Source organism: Carassius auratus, chromosome 46, assembly GCF_003368295.1.
Source record: "Carassius auratus strain Wakin chromosome 46, ASM336829v1, whole genome shotgun sequence".
NCBI lineage: Eukaryota > Metazoa > Chordata > Actinopteri > Cypriniformes > Cyprinidae > Carassius > Carassius auratus.
This window is the reverse complement of record NC_039288.1, coordinates 3,488,540-3,505,465: the sequence shown is the minus strand read 5'-3', so window position 1 is coordinate 3,505,465 and position 16,926 is coordinate 3,488,540. Positions and strand designations below refer to the sequence as shown.

The following is a 16,926-nucleotide window of genomic DNA, read 5'->3' as shown; positions in this document are numbered from 1 at the left end:
CACTTTTATTTAGCAAATAGAAAGGGGGATGGGGTTGTTTTATACAAACTGTAAACTAGGTACTGTAATAAATTTGCTGGGTATGCCGTGAAGAACCAGTACAGTGACCGTGATTTTTCCAAGTAGAACATATTTCGAGATTGACATCCTCAGTGGTCCTGGAACAACATTCCTTACAACCAATCCAATTTTAGGTTAGGTTTAGGGTTAGCAATAGGAATATTCCAGGTCAACAACATTTGTGGCATAATGTTGATTATCTTGTCTTTCAAAAAGAAAGAATAGAAGTAGAAAACAATGGGGCCAATCTGTAAATACAGTCACAATATGCATGTTAGCATGATTTTAGTGTACATCTATAATTTTTTTAAGTAAAATTATATCCAAATTTACCGTTTTGTCATCACAACAATACCATGACTCTAAAATGATTACAATTATTTTACGTGGTTGTTTGAACTTGTACTGAACCCAGAATATTCCTTCACTGCTGGGGTTGGGGATTCAAAAACATTTTCAACCAATCATTCCTGTCTGTTTTGGGGGTAGTTCATGTTAACGACAGGGCAAGAAGTTTTTCCAGGAAAAACTAAACACGTTAATCCAGGAACACATCCTACGCAATGGAATCACGGAAACCAGCACAGCGCTTTGACTGCATGACAAACCCACATGAAAACAGCACATACATTTGTTTTCTCTACTCATAATTAAGGACTTAAAGATAAAAAGCACTTGTTTTCACATTTCTATTTGAACATCTTATAACAGTTGGTCTGTTAATGTTACAATGCGCTAATTCGTTGAGCATCTGAGGTTAAGGTTGTATCACCTTGGAATGAATAGTGGTACAATGCAGCTGATAAAGTTATGATCCAGGGTTTGTGCTGCCACTGTCACACAGTATCATAAGCTCTTGCCATTGTCACCAGTTGTCATTTTCAACCTCCTCTGACAGGAACAGAACACAACAGCTCTCAACCTGAAATCACGGGTTTGTCTAATTACATACAACAACACCTGCAAAATCAAAAGATAAACTTGTAATCTTTGGTAAAAAAAAGAAAAAAAAAGAAAAAAGACACTTGGCTCATTGTTATTTTTTACTTCTAATTAAGGACCACCCGTGATTCCCCAGCGTTTCTGGGAATACCTTAGCATTTGCAGTAAAAGCAGCAACTGGGACTTTTCTAAATGCCACAGAGGTCCATTTTAAATGCTAATCTCCTCATCTGAGAGAATAAATCTGATGTTGCTTAACTAAATGCTGCTGAAACCAACCATCTTAAATATTAGCATATATATTAAATATATTAAATATTAGCGCTATTTGTATATTGTATATTTCCATAGCAGCATTGTGAAAAACGGGTCGATGACAGGCAGATGAGTAAACAGAGTCTTTTGGAAAATTCCCTGGAGCAGATGTCCATTTTTAGACAAATATGTGTACTGAAGTCTCTGTTCATCTAGTCTCTCTCTCCAAGCTATGCAAGTCGCACGTACATATTTACTCCATTCAGTTAGTTCGGAGTCAGACATACAGAGTGGTTGTAGTTCATTCTGTCAAGCTTTTAGAGAGATGGAGAACATTAGGCTAAGTGAGAAGGAAGCTGGCAAAGGCCGCTGATCATGATGTCCTCGGCATTTTGGCACAGGGTATGATCGAAGGCGAAATATGAGAGACTTTCTCTTTAGAGACACCGTGAACTATGTGAGTTATGAGAGACAGTGTTAACTAAATGGGTTTATACGATCAGCTCTAAAGGGGCAAAGTGATCTAAAAGCTACCTTGATTGATTTACAGTAGTCATTTTGTTGTGGTTTGCATCTTGCTTGTTTTTTTTTTTTTTTCTAATGCACTCTGAGAACAAGCTCATGCGTATCAGTTCGGTCAAAACCCGATGTTTATGGGAAGCGCTCACTGGATGGTAGGCCCTGGAATTAACTTAGATCAAGGGCAGTTGCATAACCCAACAAAACAGCTCAACAAATTATTAAAACTGGGACGGCAGTTCATACGCCACAGATTCTGACAGCTGACATGACAGTTCAGGGGCTGGATTCTGCACAATAACTATATGCATGATGCAAGATGGTTTTCATCCTGGATATGCTTTGAGGCTCTAGAATGACCTACAGAGAGCTTCTTATGGTGTTTTTTTGGAAAGGACAACATGTTTATGGGTAGCCGGACAGATGCGTTGCATTAAATACAGTAATTACATTTTTCTGTTATGCATTAGTGGTATTTCACACTGTCCTAGAACAAAGTTCATCCACATAGTTGGCAAAAGAAACTGTTTAAAGGCAGTCATGGTGCCTGAAACTATGTTTGTACATTTAGAGTGGATGGAATCAAAGGACAATCAGAACTAGGATCCACATGAGGCGTCTTCTTTCATTTAAATACACTGTGATGGATAAAAGTACACCGGCAGGTCTCTTACGCACAGGGTTTAAAATAAAACATGTTTGCCTTTTAAAAAGCATGAGAATAATGACAATTGAACTGTAGGTAATGACTGATGAGATTACCAGTAGGATCATATTTTCCCTGTGCTGTGACAAGTGAAGGGTTTGATGGTGAGGAAAGCGGTTGGGTTGGGTAAGGAAAGGGGGTTTTGACATCAAAATTACATCCAAATATTTTGGCCAGTTCCACAGCTGATAAATCACATAGCAGAAAAATACACTGCTCCTCTGTTTGACATCACACGAAAGCACACGTAGACGACTAGGATGAGAAAAGCTACTGCTCTCAGGTTACATTATAGGGTGGTTTGCACATACAATTTCACAACTAGCAGCGCAAGGAGATGCCGACTTAGCCAACTCTGATAAATGGTGAAAAATATATAAACAACACTATGTACATTTTATCGTCAACTGTAGACGCAGCCAAATTTCTCTATTCGTAAGCCGTTTACATAAACTCACCTACAAGATATTTTACTAATTAACTCTTGTCCTTATATTAACATCAGCAGTTCTACCACAACCACATGGGCGTGCGCATGTATACACATTTCAAATGCATAACATGTATACATATGCATACATGGTTCATTCACATTACTTTCCATTTATGTCTAGAGACAACTAACCTGTTAACATCAATAATAAATCCTCTGAATATTTTGCAGATAGTTATCCAGCATAAAGTGCCTTCAATTGGAACATTCTTTTTGTTTGCTGCAAGTTTCATTTAGTCCAAGAAACGTTTTTAAGGTCCTCAGTGAAGCTTTTTTTGGATTCCGTACTGTATAGAAACAAGGATTCTTTGTTGGGGTCAGATCTCACCCAGTGCTCAGCAGGTTATGGATTTGTGCTGCCCATTTTTTGTTATGGGGTTTATCTTTTCCAGCGAGACATCCGCATCGCTATCCAAATTGCCTGACATGGAAGGTGACAGTTTCTCAAAGGTTTTTATACCAGAGTCATCCTCTCTCTTCTGGTTCTCCTCCTCCTGGCAGAGGATACTGTGAGGGATTACATAGTTGCTGTTATTGCCCTCTTTGGGGATGTGGCCCTTAGGCTGATACTGAGAAGTAGACGGAGGGCCACCGTTGTTGTTGATACTCACAATCTCTATTGCATTGCTGCCCGGACAAAGTCGATGGCAGCCCAGCAGGATGGAGAATGCCTTTCGGAAGTCAGCATTGAAGGCATAGATGATGGGGTTGAGTGAGGAGTTGGCCCAACCGAACCAGACAAAGACATCGAAGGTGGTGGAACTGATGCAGAAGAAGTCAGAGTTCTCGTTGGGGTTACAGAAGGGAACCATGCAGTTTAAGACAAAGAAGGGCAGCCAGCAGAATACAAAAACGCCCATGATGACCGAGAGGGTCTTGAGGACTTTGGTTTCACGCTTGAAGGACATCTTGAAGGAACTTTCAGACTCCATACTGGCATTGTTACCCATGCTACTGTGGCGGTTCTTGGCACTTTCAGCCGCTCTTTCTAGTGCCGAGATTCGGCGTATCTGCTTCTGGGCAATGCGATAGATGCGGGTGTAAGTGACCAACATAATGGCCACAGGAATGTAAAAACTGATCAGGGAGGAGGAGATGGCATATGTCCGATTAAGGCTGGAGTCGCAGTTGTCTGGGGGAAGCTCGCCGTAGGTGCCGTTCAGCTCCACCTGGGCTTTGTGCCAGTTCAGCTGCACAGGGATGAAGGAGATAAGGATGGACAGTGTCCACGCCACACTTATCATGATGAACGCCACCTTGGGTGTCATCTTGCGCTCGTAGCGGAACGGGCTAGAAATTGCCCAGTAGCGGTCCACGCTGATGACGCACAGATTCAAGATGGAGGCAGTGGAACACATGATGTCAAAGGCCACCCAGACATCGCAGAAGGCGCCAAATGGCCAAAACCCTACAATCTCAGAGGCCGCTTTCCATGGCATCACCAAAATGGCCACCAGCAAGTCAGAAATAGCCAGCGATATAACAAAGAAGTTGGTGACTTTTGAGCGCAGGTGGCGAAACTTTGTAACAGCAGCACAGACCAAAGTGTTGCCCAGTAGCGTGGTCAGGATGAGGAGCGAGAGAAAACAACCAGTCAGAACTCGCTTTGATGAATTGCGCTGCGACACACTGCTGTCCAGGACCGTGGAGTAGTTCACATCCATGGCTTTTTCATCAAGTCGAATGAGCAGTCACCCCATAACTCCACACCAAACCGAGAGTGCTTACACAGGAATCGGAGCAACTAGTTGATCTGGTTTGCCTGACGCTATGCTGACTGTAGCAGTCATCTTGTAAAACACGTTTCATAATTTCCATGTAAAAATCTCTTGAGGAGCTCAATAATAGATCCATGAACTCCCACAGATCTTCCCAATGAACATAATATGACTAAAAGAAGAAAAAAAGACATACATTTAGCATAATAATCACTTGATCTTGCTTGTAGACTGTTTAGTGTCTAATTAAGACGTTTCTGCTTACAGTACCTTGTCAGCAGTTTGTTTATTGTCCCACAGCATACTCTCCCAAACAGGTTAAGCAAACATAGGCAGGCGTGATGATTAGCCTTATATATGTGCTCATCGATAGTCTATTGATCGGATTGCAGCCACGGTGGTCTGATTTGTCCCCGTTAATGACAGCAAAAGTGCGTCCGTGGCATGTTGTTCCCAATGCAGACTCCGTTCCAGAGAGACAACGGGTGACAGACAGTTCGTTTGAGAAACAGTAAGAGGTGCGCATTATACATCGTTTCTGTCCAACAACATTTCTCCTTTTCTCAAGCGCTTTGCCAAAAGGCTACACTTAACCGACAACAAACAAAGTATTTCATTCCTCTTTGCGTTGCGTTCAGCGCATCTCGATTCCACTGATCATTAGCTGCAAACGCACCAGACTCAACAGTAAAGCCAACAGAGTCGCGATTTGTCGCACTTCTCACGTTTCAGGCGTCCGATTTGTCCTCGATCCATTCGCGCGTGAAGAAAAACATCTTGCTTCCTTTAAGTTTTCCTTAAAAGTGATTTTAAAGCGTTTGCATGGGTCCTGTGAGGAAAGGCTGCTTTCGTCCCGTGCACATCATGTTGAATTACAGCTCATACTCTCTCATCCTGTCGCGCAGCATCACATATGCATTACCAGCATTCGAGCAATGACAACTTTACAATTCATTAAAAAAATAAATAAATAAAGGATCTATTGATTTCATTTTCTGCACCGTTAAAATTGCATGTCTGTCTGATGCAAATAGTCTTGGGCATCATTGGGTATGTTTTTGTCAGTGCAATAGTTTCCTTGAGTTTTACTTCTGTGCTGGGCTTGCTCTGAGAAGCTCTGACAGGTCTGGGGTTATAGCGAGCCGTTATAACATGTATTCTTTCAAACGAATTTTATGTTACTAGTAGGCTACTTCTTTTTAAACACTAGTAAGAAATCAAATAGTATCTAGGATATTTTTCCAATTTCAAATCCAATTCCAATAAGCAATATTTCAAAATGTATGTTCTTTTGCAACTGGTCACTTTGTAAAAAATGTAATTAAATTTTGTTTAATCTAATTCATTTTTTGTTGTTGCTTTTTTTTGTCATTAAATTCTTCAACTGACAATTGACAAATAATAATAATAATAAATTATAAATATTATAGACAATTATAGATATTAGTTTCTCATAAGTAGGTACTATTATCTAGCAGTAGCAAAATAATTTAGCCCTAGTATTTAATGAATACTTGCTATTGAAAAAAAAAAATGTAATAAAAAGTAATAAAAAAATCTAAAATCCAAAAAAACAATAGTAGTTATTCTGAAGAAGTAAACATTATCATGGCTTGCCATCAAAACCCCTCACAAATCAGTTATTAAAATATTAATTATAAACATTGCATTTCTCCTAGTTGCAATATAATTACACATGCACCTTATTATTATTATTTTTTTATTATTATTTATTTAGTTAGTTTTTAATAGCTATTCATCGATACAGCTTAATGAACAACACAATCATATGTTTTCAGAACATGGAATGCAATTCCAATGAAATATCCTTAAAAACAGAGCAGAACAGGTTATTTTAGGAAACATGGTTTAGCAGGCTTATACTTATGAAATGGTTCAATGAGGCCATCTGCTGGAACAGATTATTTAGGGATGTGAATGAACCTCAGTATGACAGCATAGAAACTTGGTTCCCTGCAATCACCCTGCCACTGTATTTCAATGTGAAAATCTTCAAAACATCATAATTTTTCAAATTAGCAAATTCAAAAGAAAACAAAAAAAAATCAAAATGAACTTAATATCATTTTAAAAATTAATAAAGAGTACAGAAGTCATATTATCAGATGGCAATACCACAACACTTTGGCATATACCATGGTCTCGAATGATAAGCATATTTAACCAATAATAATTATATAGTACCATACATGGTACATATATACATATATATATATATATATATATATATATATATATATATATATATATATATATATATATATATATATATATATATATATATATATATATATATATAAATATATGATACTTTAGGTACATTTTGTCAATGAAAAGTAAAAATTGTATGAACAAAATTATACATATTTAAATTGCTTGTGGTTTTAATATAGAGCAGCTTCAGTTCTAAGTCAAGTCAGATGTTGTGCTTCATCCACCAGAACATTAGGTTAATGACAGTACCTTGGACAGCGACCGCAAATAAATCCTAGGGCTTACCACAAGCCTTCTCATTGGACTTCCCTGACTCTTAGTACATGGGGGTCAAGCTTTCCATTGGTTTCAAAGAAGGATTTGATAGCCATTGAATTAGAAGGATTTTCAAGTTCATTTAGCCCAAGTACAAAAGTCAGCAAGAATCAAGTGACAGTTTCAGGCCACAGCACAAATGAGCCTTTTATTCCTCATGTCTTTGTCAGTGTTATCAGAGCCTACATAGAGTTGTAATATACCTTCCAAAGGTAAAGTTCTTTGGTTGTTTTGCCTTGGCAAGGACAGCGTGGTAGAAAATGTAACTTTATCTGAATTGTTTTAAAGTATTAGTCCATAATCTCCTGAAAAACTTTGTCTGTAGCTGCTAAGAGTAACATAAGCTACATCTGAGAGCTAATGATAAAAAATTCAGCTGATAAGACATTATTTGGTTGGGAAAAATCACATGCTATTTACAGCTAAGTGTTTTCCAAGAAGCTCAGTGAACTAAAAAAGATGTCCAGGAGAGGACAGACAAACACAAAGCTATTGATGGGTTCAGTCAATTCGTCGAGTATAACAGAGGCACAATTATTTGTGATGAGCAATCTTAGAATTTCCTGTTATATATATATATATATATATATATATATATATATATATATATATATATATATATATATATATATGTGTGTGTGTGTGTGTGTGTGTGTACTTGTTTTTCTATTCTGGTGGGGACTTAAACCTGAAAACACACAGACTCATGGGGACTCGTGTCACGGTGGGGACCTAAATTGAGGTCCCCACGGGTAAACAAGCTGATAAATTACACAGAATGAAGTTTCTTGAAAATCTAAAAATGCAGAAAGTTTCCTGTGAGGGTTAGGTTTAGGGGTAGGGTTGGTGTAGGGCGATAGGAAATACGGTCTGTACAGTATAACAACCATTACGCCTATGGAGAGTCCCCACAAGGATAGCTGACCAGACAAGTGTGTGTGTGTGTGTGTGTGTGTGTGTGTGTGTGTGTGTGTGTGTGTGTGTGTGTGTGTGCGTGTGTGTGTGTGTGTGTGTGTGTGTGTGTGTGTGTGTGTGTGAAAATACATAAAAAGACATGTTCTCCTTCAAACTCAAAGTGATAAACACACACAGTATCATTCAAAGGTTTGAGGTTGGTAAGATTTGTATGCATTTTATGCATTTCTATGTTAAATATCATATGCTAACCAAAGTCAGTGTTGGGGGTAACGCATTACGAGTTATGTAATCAGATTACTTTTTTCAAGAAACTAGCAAAGTAACACATTACTTTTTAATTTGCAAGAGAATATCTGAGTTAGTTTTTCAAATAGGTAATGCCAGTTACTTATCAATAGTTATATTGTGTGTTTTTGCACTAAATGAATGCAAGAAGAGACCTGTTAATGTTATGTTATTTGCTGAATAGAACGTTCAGAAGAACAGCATTCATTTAAACAGAACTGATAAATATTCATAATTATATTTATCATTTAAGGGCTATTTAACTGAGAAACTAGGTCAGCACTAATGTAGCATCATGTTAGTTTTTAATTTTATTAATTGGAAACAGGGTTAACTTTTTGCTTTTTAAAAGTATCTCAACAATGTTTAGATATTTTTACTTAAAGACAGACATTCTGATGAGAAAATATATTTTTTAAATGCAGTGTTGAGATATCCAGAGCTTTACTTTTGCACGGTTGCAGCTTAATAGTCAATTGCTCTCATTAAGTTTAAAAGCAGTAATTGGCACACTTTGGTTCATTTTTGTACCATTTTATTCAACCTCTTTATTTGCACCTGCTGTACTGACAGAGTCAAAACACTTAAGCTTTTCTCGTCAGGCGGATCACTAATCATTTGGCTTGTCTAATGAAACTTTCAGACACCAAGAAGAGCAAAGATCTCATTTAAATAAAAAAAGGTTCATATGTGTCACCCAGATGTTTCCTCTCATCAAGATTTCTTCCAAGATGGCTAGAGGTAGTGCATTTTTGAGATACAAAGAGTCTAATTGCATGTTAACACCCACTGTTAAAAGCAAGATCAAGCTTATGACCTGGAACATCAAGGACCACAGATCCTCTTTGACATCTCAGGTCTTCAGCGGGTATTAGACGAGTGCAGAGATTCAACACTGAATTCTGAACCTCCAGTTGAAAGCTGCTGTATCACAACGGCCATTCGGTACTACTGTGGCGAGTTTCATGTCCGTTAATAGTTACGACTTGGGAGTGTGGTTTTATGGGGCTTTTGGTTCGGATGCAAGCTGAAAACCTTTGTATATGGCCTTTTGAAGATTTTCCCTGAGGCTCACAATGGAGCTCTAATCGAAAAGGCAAGAAAATAAAAAGCCCATGAGGCAGCCTGATGCGCTTTTCTCTTGAGGTATTCTTGAGCACATTTTAAAGAGGATAGATTCCCTAGAGAGGGCTATTCATTTTCCCCTCAGTGCCTGCTAACGGATGTTTGCTTTAACCTTGGGAAAGCACTGTGATCTCCTGCCAACATTTTCATTTTTACAGATAATGTTTATATCGCCTAGCACTTTCCTTAGACCAAAAAATAAATAAAAATCTGACTTGTTCAGTCTAATGCAAGTGCTGTTTATTTATGAAAAATGGCATTGCTGGCAAGATAAACTTGCCAATATATTCAGGAACATATTTAAAGGTATTGTTTTTATTGTTTTATACTCTGAACTCTCATACATAAAACATATTTCCATTTAAATCCGCTACAAATGAAAGATTCAATTAAATCTGCTACAAATTAGACTATCATCCCACTCCAAAGTGAGCTGTTAAAGAATGCAAAATGTATCTTTGTCAATACATTTATTCATATTTCATTCTGTAAACACACAATATATACTTAATTATATAATATTAGTATATAATATTGTGAAATATTATTACATATACAGTTGTTATTAAGCAAATTCTTTGATGAATAGAAAGTTGAAACAGAAGAATTGACAACTGATTATATTTATAATTAAGGTATAGGCTACCTAATTGAGAAACAAGGTCAGCACTAATTTAGCATCAAGTAATATCATATAATAAATATTAATCAAAAAGAGGGTTATGTGTTGCGTCTCAATGTTTAGATATTTATACTGAAAATATCCCATTTTTACTATTATAACTATTAATAGAAAGTTCCATAGAACAATTGTTTTGGCATAGAAATATTGTCAAATTATGCCTGGTTTTACTGTGAATTTAAAGAAAGTATTATAAAAAGATCAAGGATTGAAGCATCAGCTATTTTCATAATTTGAAATAGAAAATCTCAAACATGAATATAGACACAACATATTATAAACTATTCATAAATACATTTTGTTTTTAAATTTATTCTGTGTGCAGATCACAATTACATATTTCATTTTACATCGCCAATACCTGAAATCTTGCTTTAGGATCCTTCAACTATGATGATTTTCAAACAGCATCTGATTGATGCATGCTCAGGTTGCCTCCAGGATTTAGATAAGAGTGATGCGTGTGACAATATTCCTGTTCACACAAAATAAATTAAAATATAAGTCAGTGTTTTTATAGCCTTGTTGTCTGAAAATAATGCTCAAGTCAAATATAGCTGAGATACACAAACAATAAATGTACGTTTAAAAAAAAGAACCGTTCCTAAAAAGGGCTACTCAGTGTCACCAGGAAAGTGATGCTTTATGTAACCTTGAGAAGGTCTTGTTAAGCTCTTCTAATGATTATATTTTTGACATTATTTCGTTCCTGTCACTTGGATGGATTTCAAGAGCATAATGTCAGGAATTTTCTGCATTTTCTCTGTTCAGGGTCACTTTTTAATCTCTACAAGACAAAATCTGGACATGAATATACACACAGAGATATACATGTACAGTACATAAATACATTCAGATAGATAGATAGATCTTAAAAGGGTCATATGACATTGCAGGAGATTATTTTGTGTATTTGATGTAATTCAATGGGTTTATGTGGTTTAAGGTTAAAAAACACATTATTTTATATATAATGTGCATTATTGTTTATCCTCTATGTCCCCCTTCCTCAAATCTTGCCCTGGATATCCAATGCACTGCAGTGTTTAGCTCCAACCCTGATCAACCTCACCTGTCTGGGATTCTCTAATTATCCCAAAGACATTGATTGGCATTGATTAGCATGCTCAGGTGTGTTTGATTAGGGTTAGAACTAAACTCTGCAGGAGGGTGGATCTCGAGGTCCAGATTTGAGGATCCCTGCTCTATGTCCTACCTTTCTGGAAAGCATCAATTTTTACAAAGCTCATTGTTCTAAAAAAGCGAGGTGTGCTCTGATTGGCCAGCTATCCAGTACGTTGTGATTGGTCGAATGCCTCAAGCTTGTGACGGAAATGTTATGCTTTTCCTGTTTTACCTAATTTACTGTTAGGAGTAAGCGAAGAACTCGGGATATTGGTTTATTTAGAATAATTTAAATATAAAAAACGTACTTACATCAATTGAGTCAGAAGCGTCAGACTGTTTTGAGCTTTGTGACATGGTGCATTATCCTGCTGGAAGTAGCCATCAGTAGAAAGGGGTGGAGATGGTAAGTAACAATACTCAGGCAGGCCGTGGCGTTTAAACAATGCTCCGTTGGTAGTAAGCGGCAGGAGCGGTACCCGATGTGGTCTTCTGCTGCTGTAGCCCATCTGCTTCAGGGCTCGATGTGTTGTGTGTTCAGAGATGGTGTTCTTCACACCTTGGTTGTATTGAGTGGTTATTTGACTTGCTGTTGCCTTTCTATCATCTCTAACCAGTCTGCCCATTCTCCTCTGACAGGCATTTTCTTTGACACAACTACCGCTCACTGAATATTTTCTCTTTTTCGGACCATTCTCTGTAAACCCGAGAGATGGTTGTGCGTGAAATCCACAGTAGATCAGCAGTTTTTGAAATACTCAGACCATCCCGTCTGGCACCAACAACCATTCCACGTTCAAAGTCACTTAAATCTCCTATCTTCCCCATTCTGATGCTCGGTTTGAACTTGAGCAAGTCATCTTCACCACATCTGCCTAAATGCATTGAGTTGCTGTCATGTTATTGGCTGATTAGCTATTTGTATTACCAAGCGATTGAACAGGTGTACCTAATAAAGTGGCCGGGCGGGGTGTGTGTGTGTGTGTGTGTGCTCTTGTTTTTGTGACATATCAGGACACAACTCTGTATAATGGCATGGGTATGACACAGGTATTACAAGGAGAGGGTGACTTATGAGGACATAACCCATGTCCCCATTTTTCAAAACGCTTATAAATCATACAGAATGAGGTTTTTTGAGAAAGTAAAAATGCACAAAGTTTCCTGTGAGGGTTAGGGTTAGGGTTGGTGAAGAGCGATAGAATATACAGTTTCTACATTATAAAAACCATTACGCCTATGGGATGTCCCCACTTTTCACAAAAACAAACATGTTTGTGTGTGTGTGTGTGTGTGTGTGTGTGTGTTTATATATATATATATATATATATATATATATATATCAAAATGTCAAAATGATAGACAGTGGTGAAATTCATATTCCCTCTCATAGTCCAGTTTACCATGTGGCTGACACATGCATGACACTCAAATGAGTACGTTCTAATAGAAAGCAGATTAGACCTGCTGTTTGCATTGAAGAGCCACTTCACATGACTTCCCCTGTCTCGTCTCACAGCCCATGCTCTCTAATCAGTCTGGGGACTATGAGGAGGCAAAAATAGACAGTTTCTAAAGTAATGAGTGTCCCTAATGACACCGAGTTCATTTAAAATGTCCTCAGGATCAGGACTCCATTATGACCTGGGTGTCTTAATTACACTGCTGCCTGGTGATGTTCTACACACTGGCATGTAGTTGTCAGAAGTAATTATCAGCAACGAGAGATAGAGAGTGACAGAAGCTACAACTTTCCTGGCAACCCACAACAAGAAGACTTTTCAAAGGCAGCTACTTTTTCAGAGTATATGTCATTAGAATAGCAAAGTGATGCAGACAGGTCCATTAGCAGGCCAAAGGCACACAGGGTGGGAGAGCAATTTAATCAAACTCCTCTCTACCATTTTAATGTTTGCTAAATTGGATAGATGAAGGGGGGCCGCATTTCAAACAGCAACCGGTCTGCATTTGACTTGAGGCTGTGTGGTGAACAAGTGACCTTGCCGTTTAAATCATCAGCCATTTCAACTTTGATGTTTTGACTGACATTTCCGCCAATCCAATATACACCAGTTCACACTTTTAAAAGATGGTCCAATTGGTCCAATGTGATCCAGACATATTTTATTTTGAAAACTTTGAAATACTGTGTATTGATTTTCTTCCCTTCACTTGGCCAGCTAATACTGTACGTCTCTGCCACCAATGAATCAATCTTGTTCCGAGATTGAGCACTATGTTTAATTTCTCGCTTCGCCAAGCATTTCCAGATGAGAATTGACAAGTTTTTGCTTGAGACGATTTCAAGGAAACCAAACAACAGGGAATGATGAAAATTGAAAGCAAGCATTTTGAGGATTTACAGTAAATCAATTGCTTTTTTTTAAACATTTGTATTACTGCTGTATATGACAAGGACACATTTGATTGTCTATAGCAAATGCAACATGTATTTTGGGCCTTTAGGCTGGAGGTTGTTCCGTTTGCTCGATCTTCTCTATGCATTTGAACATGCTTAAAAATAGCCACGAATCATGTGACAACAAATATCATGTGACGGCAAAGAGCATTTGGCAGGAATTCAAGTGGAGAGTGCGCATTGAATATGGGGTCATATAGCCAATTTAACTGTAACTACACTACTGACCTCTTTCATTCGTCCTTTCCTTCTTTCAGATTACAATTCATCCTGAATGATCTCTCTGGCTGCAGAATCTGGTTCAGATGCTTTGCTATATCTCTCTAACCAGAATGAAGAAAAAACAGCAATCATTCTGATAACAAGTGAAATGGTCACTTTGCTAGCTGCTGCTGGGTCTTACATCAAAAAGTTTCAACATTAGGTCAGCGTGAACATGTGGCCTGCCATTTAAAGTTATCATTTATTCAATCAAAGTAAAAGCCCTTATTATCAGTGGGTTTTTTTTTTTTTTTTTTTTTTTTTAACAGGGAGTTTCACAGCAGATCAGATCTACACTCTGAAAGAGTAACTAAGATGATTTCGGAGGGATTCTCTTCTCTTTCAATCTAATATTTAAACCATGCTGTTGGCTGTTGTTTATCAAAAAATCTCAAATCGTGCCCAAAGGAAATACGCTACAGATGTCGCAATTAAACATTCAAAATCTGCAGTCTTCATCGTTTCAGTGTTGTAACATCTTCTTGCATCTTCAAACTTTTGGTCAAGTTTACGTTCTATTTACATTGAAACCATGCAAATCAATTCTATTTTCAGACCTGTAGCGCTAATGAGCATGTGCATTTTAGAGAAAAGAGATGATTGGTTCATTCACTGTTCTTTAATTTAAGGCCTCTTTTAAAATGTTATTGGCTTTTAACTGTAAGGCCTTTTTAAAATTATCGATTTTTCTTTAATGCCAAAATCATTAGGCTATTAAGTAAAGATCATGTTCCATGGATATATTTAGTAAATTTCCTACCATGAATATATCAAAACTTAATTTTTTGATTAGTAATATGTATTGCTAATAATTCATTTGGACAATTTTAAAGTCGATATCCTCAGTATTTAAATTGTTTTACACTCTCAGATTCCCCTCCATATAATCTCTCCGTTACTGCACTGTGCATGAGACATAAACATATCTATTGAATCTACTGTCAAGGTTGTGAGATCAAAGACAAATGTTTTCCCATTTAGCACAGTACTGTTTTGAGAGGGAGAAAAAAAATAGTGAATGGGATGAAGAAAAGATTAATGCTAATATTCTGCAAGAAAAAAATAACTATTTTCTGCAGCTCTGTTTTCAATACTGCTAAAAAAAAATAATAATAATAATAATAATAATAATCCCTGATCAGCATATTAGAATGCCATCACAGGACTACATTAAACTTTATTACAGTAGATAACACTTGGAATAATATTTCACAATATTGATTCCTCTCTATTTTTTTTTTTTATACAGAATTGGTGAGCACTAATATTATACCTTTTCTTCTTGCTAATGACTACAATGCTTGTTTTTCAGTAGATATTGAATCTTACGGTCAGATGACTGTAAGATGACACAATCAACTGGGTGTTTAATCACATGCCCTGTTTTTTTCAGACTATCTCCACATGTAGAGTCAGGGCAGGGAAAGATAGCATCTGTCTTAGCTGAAGCTTGTTAAATCGTTGCTGAGCTGCCTTCTCTCTCACTGCCTCTCTTCTGTGTAACAGAGCTGTGAAGTGTCTGCTAGAAACCTTCCCATTCCCCACGGATCCAGCTGATTTGCTTCCCAACCCACCTCAAAATAACTTTCCGCCCACGCATCGCACTTCACCTCTCTGCGCTTATTATTATTCTTTTTTTTTCAGGGACTGTTTATGTGCTGGATTCACGGCTAAAGGTACTGTATGCCTTTATATATTTTGTACATTGCATTTACTTGTCCCATAGGCAAAGGCACCCTGTTGTTTTTAATGGTTAACAAACAAAAGTCACCATACTGACACACTGATGAACGTTGAATGGAGCTGTTACCTTGCTTTCATGATGTACTTCCTCTGGATCTATATAAGAATTCTATATTAAATCTGTCCCCCTGCCAACTTTACTATCAGTAAGTTATCTAAATAAATAAAGTGCATTGACAGCATGACAAAAAAAGCTTCATGGTCACACATTATTATTTATTGCAATAGTAGTAACGTGGTTGAAAGCATTTATCAATATTAGATTTCAACTTTTAGGTCATCCTGTCAAGACTTTTATAAAAGTAATAGATATTTAAATCGTTACTTAATACAATCAACTTGATAGAAGCCAAAGTGAATGCATCAAAAGTCACTGCTGCTTGTGCATCTGGACATCCAATCCTGGAAAAATGTGAAACATCGACGAATGAACAGCTCTTGATTAATCCTCAAATCAGGCTTGCGAACCATGACTTTGTCTTTTAGACAGTGTTCACCGATCTTGCAAAATAACAGAGAAGAAAAAAAATACAGTGTGAATCCATAGAAATCCAACATACCTGAATATATAATTGGCCCAGTTTCCAAAACACATCTGAGAGAAATCACTTACCGAATCCTGGAGGAGAAATCTGATATTGTGCTGTAAGAGTCTGAGGGCTGTGCGTGGTTCAACAGCAGCGTCCTGACCGGTGATTTCTGCTGAAACTAATGTCTTCAGAAGCTCTTGAGCAATGAACTCTTTACAGCTGCACATCTGCAAGAAAACAGGCCTGTCTTGCTCAAGTATATGAGATCTCGACACACAAATGTCTTTTTTTTGTGTGTGTGTGTGCCGGAAACTCACCTCCCCGCTGTCAATGTGCACATTCGGTATGTATATCACATTCAAGTTCTTTGAAGGATGCAGAAATGAATGATTATTAATAGTGTAAATGCAGAAAATAAGATGTCATGAATATGTTCGTAAAGCATAGTACATACAAATTTTAAGAGATGTGCATAATCCATGAGGTCTCGAAGGTGATAAAGTGCCTCACGTATAGCGTCATCCCCCTTACCCATCTGTTGCAATGCTACAAAGGAAAACAACATACAGTATTAGTAATAATAAATAAATAATAC

The 16,926-nt window shown here is 37.4% G+C and overlaps 1 protein-coding gene across 1 annotated transcript; it reads right to left on the bottom strand.

Moving 5' to 3' along the window:
- Positions 1–1,314: 1,314 nt before the first annotated feature.
- On the bottom strand, positions 1,315–5,554 carry LOC113063877 (D(1)-like dopamine receptor). Its single transcript, XM_026234279.1, has 2 exons — positions 4,964–5,554; positions 1,315–4,865 (listed from the first exon to the last, which is right to left on the bottom strand). The coding sequence occupies exon 2, from the start codon at positions 4,637–4,639 to the stop codon at positions 3,311–3,313; it is 1,329 nt and encodes a 442-aa protein (XP_026090064.1). The 5' UTR covers positions 4,640–4,865; positions 4,964–5,554; the 3' UTR covers positions 1,315–3,310.
- Positions 5,555–16,926: the final 11,372 nt, after the last annotated feature.

Excerpts from the sequence above, each read along its gene's own strand:
- LOC113063877 (XM_026234279.1), bottom strand. The coding sequence starts at position 4,639 with ATGGATGTGAACTACTCCACGGTCCTGGACAGCAGTGTGTCGCAGCGC.